General features: G+C 35.0%; 1 protein-coding gene across 1 annotated transcript; it reads right to left on the minus strand.

Moving 5' to 3' along the window:
* Positions 1 to 2024: 2024 nt before the first annotated feature.
* On the minus strand, positions 2025 to 3535 carry LOC110940293 (polyubiquitin-B). The gene is made up of 2 exons (XM_022181842.2): positions 3436 to 3535; positions 2025 to 3124 (listed from the first exon to the last, which is right to left on the minus strand). Exons 1-2 carry the CDS (start codon positions 3533 to 3535, stop codon positions 2025 to 2027), a joined length of 1200 nt encoding a protein of 399 aa, XP_022037534.1.
* Positions 3536 to 10570: the final 7035 nt, after the last annotated feature.

Below are 10570 nucleotides of genomic sequence, written 5' to 3' on the forward strand. Positions count from 1 at the left end.
ATTACTGCCTCGGTTTTCTCCAACCAACGCAGTGCCCCAGTCGCCCCTTCATTGCCTGCAAATTCAGCTGGTTTACAGGCAAGAAATTCCTTGTAAGTGCACCCAGGCGTTGCAGCTTTCATACTTTTGTACACCGGAGCGTGAATTCCATTATTATTGTTGCCACCTCCATTAATACTATTACTGGAAGTATCCTCGCGCATGCGTTTACTAGGGTGAGCTTGCGAAGGCTCAGCAGTACTTTTTACCGCAGCGACGATTGCTGGAATAGCATTAACTATTCCCTGAGCGATGATGTTTTCTATATCTTGCCGGTTTAGGAAGTGATCCTCGTTATTGTGTTCCGATTGATTAACTTCATTAACTGGTTCATTAACCGCATGTTCCATCTGAATGTGTATCAATCACAAACTATTATTTAATATAAACATTTTGGTACACTGTACAACCAGACTTTATTTAAAATAGCAAACACAATAACCTTATATATCTATTACAACTTACAACTGAAATTCAAAAGATACTATTATTTTGATTTAGCAAGGACGATTATGCTCCGCATTTATTTTATTTCCTCTTATTTATTTATCTAACTTTCATGGTTGGTCTAGGTTTGGCAGTTTATCTTAATTAAAGATCAAGATTTACTGCTGTAGTGGCTAACATATAGAGATCTGCCCATTTTTCATCTAATTCATAGAATACCTATGATAAATTTCATCGCACAAATAATATCCGTGCGGTAATTCCTGTTTGCATAAAAAGATACTCTCGCAGCTCCACCAGAAATATAGTCCTCTACCAATGGAGACTGCTCGGAAACGTTTATATCATTGCATGATCCTGCGACACCAAAGTAAGCCAACCATACCCAAAGGTCTTGTGAGGCAACCGCTTAAAGAATAACAATTGGTCCATCTTGGTCACCTCGTGTGTGTTGACCTCGCCATGCGGTCGGACAATTATATCACTGCCAATGACGACAATCCAAGCTCCCGATCATGCTCGTAAACCATGGAGATTAGAATGGACCTCGTAAATATGTTGAAGGTCGTACCATGTGGGCTTTTCCAGATAACGGAAACCGTAAAACTCTATAATACCTTTAAAAAAATATAACTTTCAGCTAACTAAAAAAATATAACTAAAAAAATATAACTTTAAGCTAAGTAAAAAAATAGTAATGTACCTTTACAAAAATGCTCCAAGGTATCTCGTGTTGTATTCTCGGTCATTTTTAAATAGGGGTAACGTTGTAAAATATTAACCAAGTTTTAAAAGTGTTCCAATTAGGTCACTCAAGTTTCAAAAATGTTTCAATCAGGTCACTCAACATTCATTTTTCATTAAAATTAAGGGGTTTTTTTATCCATTTCATAAGTAACCATGGTGATGTGGGTTTATGTTTGTTTTTTCCCTTTTATTTGATGCTAACTTCGAGTGATGATGTGGATTGTAACTTGTTTTTTTAATTTTTAACGTAATTAAAGTGTTTTTATTTTTAATAAATATAATTTCATATATTAAAATAATCCGACCCCAACATCTTATGCTTCATTTTTTTCTTGACACATAGAAAAAAAGACATGACTCGATTTTACTGTTTAGTTATATAACTGGGACAAAAACGATACGAGTGACCTAATTAAAACATTTTTAAAACTTGTTTACTATTCTGTGACCCAAGGACTCGTAGAGCTAAAGTATAAATTTGATGTTATAAATGTTACATCATACCTTTTTGTAGAATGTAAATGTAAATAGGCTCTAAAAATTACATTAAAAGTTATATTGATTAGTTATATGAATCTAACTTTTCATTTTAGTTTGTGTGTGTGTTTAAACAATTCAATAATTTCAACAATGTTATAGGTAAAAGTTCCATTTAATTTAATACTTAAGAGACAAGTAACTTAAGAGAGCTACATGAGAAGACACAAAAACATCAGCGTTTACTTCTAACAATAGATCACAGGATATGCTGGTCTAATCTAACACCATTATCATCATCCTCTTATCTTAAATTAAACAAGCCGGATGGTTGAGTCATTCTGGATGTTGTAGTCGGCTAGGGTAGGGCTATCCTTCAGTAGCTTTCCGTTGAAGATCAGTTTCTGCTCTAATGGAGGAATACCTTCCTTCTCTTGGATCTTAGATTTCACATTGTGGATGGTGTCAGAAGGTTTGACATCCAGATTAATATACCTTCGTTTGAGGTTCTGATAGAATATATGCATGAATCCTTTTGATAAACGCACAAGTGTGAGTGTTGATTCCGTGTCAATGTGCAAGTCAGCAAGGGTATCGTCATTGTGGAGAACCAATTCGTTGAAGATCAACTCCTGCTCATCACATGGAATATTTACCTGTCTTTGTATCTTAGCTTTTATGTTGGCAATGGTGTATGAAGGTTTAACCGGTAGTTTAACAGTGTGTCCAGTGAAGATCTTGATGAATATCTGCATATGCATAGGTCCTCTTGATCTACGCATAAGTATAAGTGTGGAGTTCATGTTGATTTGTAAGTCAAAAAGAGTACCGCTGTCGTCAAGAACCATTTTGTTGAAGATCAAAGCTTGCTCATCAACGCGTATACCCTCCATACACAAAATCTCAAATTTCACCTTGGCAATAGTGTATGTTGGGTTAACTAACAAAGAGATAGTTTTTCCAGTAAAGGTATTCACAAAAATTTCCATCGTTCGCTCCAACTTACGAATGAGTGTGAGAGTGGATCCATCGATGATGTTGAAGTCAACAACAGTACCGCTATCCTCAAGGACAACCCCGTTGTAGATCAACACATCCTCAATACCACACATCTTGGCTTTCAATTTGCCAATGGTGTCTGAAGGTTTGACTTCAAGAGAATACATCATCTCTTCAGGGATCTTGATGAATATATTCAGGATTCCCTTTAACTTACGCATAAGGATGAGGGTGGATCCCTTCTTGATACGCAAATTGGCAAGGGTATTCAAGTCTTCAAGAACCTTTTCGTTGAAGATCAGCATCTGCAGATCAATGTGAATATTTTCCATATCCTGGATGAAGGCTTTTATTTTTCCAATAGTGTCCGAGCCTTTGACATTAAGCGAGATGATCTTGCCGGCATCTGTCTTGACTAAAATACAATAAAACTAAAAGATTGAAAAAACTAAACACTAATCAAACAGAAACAAAATACTGGAACCAAGACATAGAGCAGATATATACTGATGCAATGAGAGACAACCAAGTTTACTCTTATTTCTTACTGTTTGGTTACTATTAAAAATCAGAATAAACTTATATTTATAACAGAAATTATGAAACTCCAAATATCAAGTTTTCTGCTAAAGAATATTTAAAATCCATTAATTTATTCGACTCAACATCCAGTGTTCAAAAAATAGCAAATATTCAAAAAATGGCGCTGATAGTAAGAATCCTTACCTTTTATCTCACCACTGTCACTAAGCCCACTCTTCTCGACTTCAAAATAATCGCCACCACATTCGAGTTTCCTCCACCAAAGGCAAAAACCGTCAGCCATTCCTTTGCCCTTATGATTTTCCTGTTTTACGGATAAATTTTTAGAAAGAGATAAATATATATCAGGGCCAGCTTTGGGCCTGTGGGGGAGGTGCCAGGGCCCATAATATTGGCAGTGTGTGGTTTTTTCTTTTCTACTTTTCTTGGGTTCGAACTTGTTTACGGAACCAGCCGTTCCGGGTTCGATTCACACACTATTTTTTAATTTCTACTTTTCTTGGGTTCTTCCATATTTTGTTTGGGGTTGATTCAGTTTATATATCAACATAGGGGAAAGCCCCCGTATGGCTTACACAAATTGCAAGCATATTTTTTAGTCTTTCGTTTTGATTTTTGACATTTAAATTTGGGCCTCCATATTTGTAAGTTCTTTTTTTGGGTTTTCACATTTGTGGTTGTTCTCATTTAACCATTTGCATTAATGGGGCTTCCACATTTGGAAGTTCTTTTTTTTCTTCTCATTTAATCATTTGCATAAAAAACTTTATGTAGTGAGGCTATCAACTAGGGTTACAATAAAAATATGGGTGAACAAGATATCTAGAATGTGCCAAAAATAAAAACAAGGGTGTCCCGCCGGTCTTCTTTTTACGCCATCACCCAACCCAAGATGGGTCAACGCTTCACACCATCGAACCCAACAGTTTATAACCATTATCTCGTTACAACTTGATTACAAACCCACTTACAAATTCACATGTTGACTCATTTCATAGGTCTTTAGTTACAACTTGATTACAAACCCACTTACAAACTCACATGTTGACTCATTTCTTAGGTCTTTGGTTGCAGGGCTTTAAGTATGTCTGAGTTAGAATGGATTTGTTCTAACACGAAAAAATATACAAGTTGCAGGGCTTTAAGTATGTCTGAGTTAGAATGGATTTGTTCTAACACTAAAAAATATACAAGTCATGTTAAGTTATTTACGAAATCAAACCCCACCAATCCAACACGGATTAACAAAATTGCAGTCATTAGCCTTTCTTGTTTTTTCAGATCCGGATCAACTCAACGATGGTGCAACTATGGTTCGATGAAAGCAAGTAAAAAACAACAAAAGAGTTTCTGGATTTTTTTTCTTAGTTTTATTAATTCATAAATAAATGTGATAAAAAAGAATCTTGCCAACACGCCTCTTTTTTATGCTCCTGGATTCTCCATTCATTCCTCCCCTTTAGGGGACTAGGGGTGGAATCACTAGTGATGGATTCCATCACTCCCACTATCCAATCAACTAATTCCATGTCATCAATCCAATTTCCATCACTAGTGATAGAAATGTAGGAGGGGTGGAATCACTAGTGATGGAATTCTATCACTCCCTCCCAATTTTTTTAATTTTTATTTTTAAATTAGAAATTAACAATAAAACACTAAAATTAAAAATTTCATTAATTTTAAAACATACTACTTCAATTTCACATACTAGAAACATACAATTTGTAAAAAAAAAAAAAAAACCTACTACTCGAATTTAACATACTAGAAACATACAATTTAAAAAAAAAAAAAAAAAAAAACCTACTCCTCGTCCGAATCCGGAAACTCCAAACCTAGAGAACCTACTAGTTCGATTAAATCGTATCTCAACCGAAAGTGAGTTTCTTCGTTACGCAATTGTAAATTGATATCTTGTGGAACTTGAACTTGTGTAGGAGGATCCGGTACCCAATCCGGGGATATTGCACGTCCGTCGTGTTTGATCAACATATTGTGCAATATGATACACGCATACACTATGCTATGTATTGCTTTCTTGGTCATCGAACGAACCGGTCGGTGTAGTATACCCCATCTACCCTTTAAAACACCAAACGCCCTCTCAACATCTTTTCTTGCCGATTCTTGCAATTTTTTGAACGCCTTTTCTTTAGCCTCGACGGGAAATGAGGGAGCTTTCACAAAAACAGACCAAGACGGGTAGATACCATCCACAAGATAAAAGCCTCGTCTGTAATGTCGACCGTTAACATAGAAAGGAGAGGAAGGTGCGGTACCATCCGTTACGCTTTGGAACAACGGCGACGTGTGCAACACATTGATGTCGTTGTTTGAACCTGGAACACCGAAAGTACGAATGCCAAATCCATAAATCATTCGACGCCACCGCTTCTAGTATGATGGTTGGTCTTTTGATGTCTCCCCTCACATACGCCCCTCGCAACTCTCTTGGACAATTTTTCCACTCGATATGTGTACAATCGATGCTACCGAGCATCCCGGGAAAATGCCATCTAGCCTCGTGTGCGGCATAAATACGAGAGATGTCGTGGCTCGTCGGTTTTCGTAAAAACTCGTTAGAATACAACTTAATAACCGCATTGCAAAAAAATTGCAAACACTCACGTGAAGTTCTTTCAGACATAGCTAGGTATTCATCATATTGATCGGGTGGGTTACCTGTCGCTAGTTGGCGAATGGCGGACGTGCATTTTTGAATCGGCGTGAAACTTGGTTTGCCCCTCGCATCGTAACCTTCTTGAAACCATCCCTCGCTTGCCTCGATGTCTCCAACAATCTTTAAAAATAATTCTTTGGGTAAACGAAAACGATCTCTAAACGTTTCGGAATTGTATAGCGGGTTTTCCACAAAATAATCGTTCATCAAAACTTCGTTGGCACGTATACGATCACGGCCGACCATCTTCTTCTTTGGGCGGGACGACTCGGCATCAAGCTCGTTATACACCGACACAAAATAGTTTAGTGTGTCGTTGTCGGAAGACGACTCGGAATCGCTAGACATCGGAAACGTCGAATCGGTAGGGAATTCCATTTGAGAAAGATATAAAAAATGTGTGAAGTGGGTTTAAATTGGTTAAAAGATAGAGTTTGGTGTGTGAAAAAATGGTTAAAATGTGGATATATATATAAAAAAAATGGATTATTTTATTTTTTTTTTATTAAAGTTACCGTTCAAACCCAACGGTCATCATGCAACGGTCGAATTTTTAAGTTTTCAACGCGTTATACACATTACGCGTTAAAGATAAAACGCGTTAAAGATGGGGCGGCGGCGGTGTGCTGCTTGGCCATCACGCGTGATGGGGGGTCTATAACGGACCGCCCCGTCCCCTCTTACAAGGGCATACCCATCATTGCCAAGAAACTTTATTAACACAACCATTTGAAAAGGGTTGTGTTAAATATACACAAAAGTCAATTTTTTTTTTTTTTTATTTTTTTCCTACAAGTCAACTTTTATGGCATTAATTAGTTTTCATCAAAAAGTAACTATAATAAACCAATTAGAATGTAGTTCAATTTAATGAAGTTTGACCTGATATAAAAAAAACTATAAAATAAATATATACTGGCTTAAAACATATTTTTTAGACAGCTAGAATTTTTTTATTATTCACCCACAAGTTCGTATATGAACTGATGTTGGATGAAAAGCTTTAAAAGGATAACATGACATAAACCTTAATTTCATCTAAAATTAAACAGTTACAAGCTTAAACAACCTTAACCTTGTCATAAATTGACGTTTTCAAATAGTTTTTTTTAGTTGTACTTTTTGGTTGTTAATAGGGTTTCTAACGATCATATATTTCAGATTTTTTCAAAAAAATAAAATATCATTTATATTTAAAATTATGTTTTGAAATTGATGTAATAAAAACTTATATACAGTGTTATCCTTGTATAAGTGGCGTCTAGAATTATATACCCAACTTTATCGTCGTGAAAATGGTTTTGTCGATCTATGTGATTAATTATTTTAATGTTTGCACGTTTACTGTTTTATTAGAGACTCGTTATTTATTTATGATTAACTTTTTCACTTTCGTATTTATAATAAAGTGTCTTGATTATTTATTTATTAATATTGATATTAATACTAAAATAGTATAACAAAATATAAAAAAGTAACAAAAGTATTATAAAATAAAATAACATAAAGAACATAATCATTACTTTTGACTTTATAATAAAACATAATTATTAATTTTTAACTTTATAGTAAAATAATATAATAAAGTAGTTAATCATTACAAAATCATTATTAAATTTGACTTTGGGGTATATTAATCTTTGTCATCGGTATATTTATCACACCCCTTTGAAAAATGGGGTGTGATAAATATACCTATCACAAGGATTAATATACCAAAAAGTCAAAGTTAGTAATGATTTTGTAATGATTAACCACTTTATCATATTATTTTATTATAAAGTAAAAAGTAATGATGTTTTATTAGGCTACACGGTATGGGTGCGGCCCCGGCCCGTCGCGGGTTGGCGACGATCCAAACACCGTGCCGCCCCCATCCGTCCCCGTCCTCTCCGTCGGCTTCTAGCCGTTTGCGACGAAGTGATTAAGGTGGGCCCCCCACCTTTTTGACCGTTAAAAATTAAAAAAAAAAAAAAAAAATTCAAACGGCTATATTTTAAAAAGAGGTAACTTTGTAGAATAGTAACCAAGTTTTAAAAGTGTTCTAATTAGGTCACTGAAGTTTCAAAAGTGTTCAAATCAGGTCACTCAACATTCATTTTTCATTAAAATTAAGGGTTTTTTCATCCATTTCATAAGTAACCATGGTGATGTGAATTTTCGTTTCTTTTTTCTCTTTTATTTGATGCTAACTTTGAGTGATGACGTGAATTGTAATTTTTTTTTTAATTTTTAATGTAATTAAAGTGTTTTTATTTTTAATAAATATAATTTCATATATTAAAATAATCCGACCCCAACATCTTATTCTTCATTTTTTTCTTGACACATAGAAAAAAGGACAAGACTCGATTTGAATGTTAAGTTATCTAATTGGGACAAAAACGATACGAGTGACCTAATTAGAATACTTTTGAAACTTGGTTACTATTCTGTGACATATTCCCTTTTAAAAACCACCCCATTTCACTTCCATTTTTATAAATACTCACATCTTTAACCCCTTTTTTCACAACTTTTCACCCACTACCACCCCATCTCTCTCACATTTTATAAACCACTCTTCCCTTTTTATAAAAAATCATCATATTTTGTACCATTTTTTACCCGCTACCACCCCATTTCTCGCTAAAAAATTATCATGGCTTCATCCGTTTCTTCCATTTCTTCAATTTCTTCTATGTCTTCATCGTCTTCGTCCAAGTGGTATTCATCATCTTCGGAAGAGGATGCTATTATGCACAACATGATTATGAACGCGGCTCAGGTGTTCATGGCGGCCGATGAAGGGTCGTCCCAACGGCTAACTAGACGAGCAAAATATAACCGAGACCAAGAAGGTATTTTATTTTTTTTTCCTTATGTTTTATATAGATTTTAAAATGTATTTTATAATTAATTTCATTTATGTTTTGTTCTAAATTTATAGCCGGCCACGATAAACTAGTAGCCGATTATTTTGCCGACGAACCCGTGTACCCAGCCGAGATTTTTCGACGTCGTTTCCGCATGAGTCGTCCACTATTCTTACGTATTGCAGGCAACATGGCCCTGTTTGATCCGTTTTTTTACATTGCGAAACGATGCTAGGGGGCAAAGGGGTTTCAGTAATTTACAAAAATGTACGTCGGCCATTCGCCAACTTGCATACGGTTTCGCACCCGATGCATTAGACGAGTACATTCGGATGTCTGAAAGAACCGCACGTCGATGTTTGCACAAGTTTTGCCAATGGGTTGTCAAATTGTAATTTTTTTTTAAAGTTTTTGTAATGTTTTTTAATATTAATGAAAATATTTTGTTACTTTATTTGTTAAATTTTTAAAAAAAAGTTGAAGATTAAAAAAAATAAAAAAAAATATAAAAGTGGTGGAGGATGATGACTAGGAACATCCTCCCATGCCCCCTAGTTTTGGAGGATGATCCATCCTTGGGAGGATTATGACATGTCGCCTACGTGGCGGATCATCCTCCCTTGGAGGACCATCACCATACCTTGTAGTCTTATAAAGTCAAAAGTAATGATCTTTTTACCATAACTAGCATTGCGACCCGCCGCATTGCGGCGGGATTCTTTAGTTATAACTAAGTCGATCTAGGACCAGCACGTTATGTTAAACTTGTCAAATGGGGGAAAAATAGACGATGTAAAAACATTCACCCACACACGCACGTTGCGTCGTGTTAACTCGCAAAATTAGAACGAAGCATAAAAACGTTAAACCAAAGACGCACGTTGCGATGTGTTAAGTCGCAAAATTTAGAACCAAGCATAAAGCGAAAAATTTGCCGAAAATGAAACTATAAAGGACCAAGTTGAAAGTAAAAAAAAACAGTTATGAGGATAGATTGCAAAAGATAAAAAGTTTTGGGTTAGAAGTAATAAAACAAATAGTTTTGGGTTAAAAGTAATTTATGAAAGACTTTTGGGTGAAAGGTAAAAAAATCATTTTTTTTTGGAAACCCCCCAAAGCCAACGTTACGACAAACATATGCATAACTATTTTTTTCTTTGAAAAACCTCAAAGCACACCCCGTGTTGCGGCGGCGTGTAAAACGTTGTCAAATAGTACTAATATCACACAACCGTCATCAACCACCAACACTGACTCGATCTAGGGTATGCGTGTTGCGACGAACCTATCAAACATGGGAAAATAGAGGTAAAAACGTTAAACCACATATGCACGTTGCGTCGTATTAACTCGAAAAAAATTAGAACTATACGTAAAACGAAAATTTGTGAAAGATAAAAAGTATAAGTGACAAAAGTTGCGAAATTAAATTGCAAATAATGAAAATTTTTGAGTTAAAGTTAAAAAACAAATTATGTAGGGTTAAAATTGAAAAAAATAAAAACCTTTGCGCTAAAGTAAAAAAATCAAGTTTTTTTTTGAAAAACTCCTAAAGCTCAATGTACAACTAATAATGCACAAAAAACTTGCAAACTTATATATGGAATAATAATGTGTCGACTTCAAAGTTCAAACTAACTCAAATACTCAAATACTACACAAGTGACAAGAGACCTACATAACAACATCAAAAGACACAAATTAAGCATCATCTTTTTACCATAATAATGTATAGTATCATAAGATATACTAATTCAAACAAGATGTTGGTTTTCAGGCC

The sequence above is a fragment of the Helianthus annuus genome, chromosome 1, assembly GCF_002127325.2.
Source record: "Helianthus annuus cultivar XRQ/B chromosome 1, HanXRQr2.0-SUNRISE, whole genome shotgun sequence".
NCBI lineage: Eukaryota > Viridiplantae > Streptophyta > Magnoliopsida > Asterales > Asteraceae > Helianthus > Helianthus annuus.

Bases quoted from the DNA above. Each gene is read 5' to 3' on its own strand.
- LOC110940293 (XM_022181842.2), bottom strand. From the start codon at position 3,535: ATGGCTGACGGTTTTTGCCTTTGGTGGAGGAAACTCGAATGTGGTGGC. The intron at 3,125-3,435 runs GTAAGGATTCTT...ATTGTATTTTAG, and splicing joins TGACAGTGGTGAGATAAAAG to TCAAGACAGATGCCGGCAAG.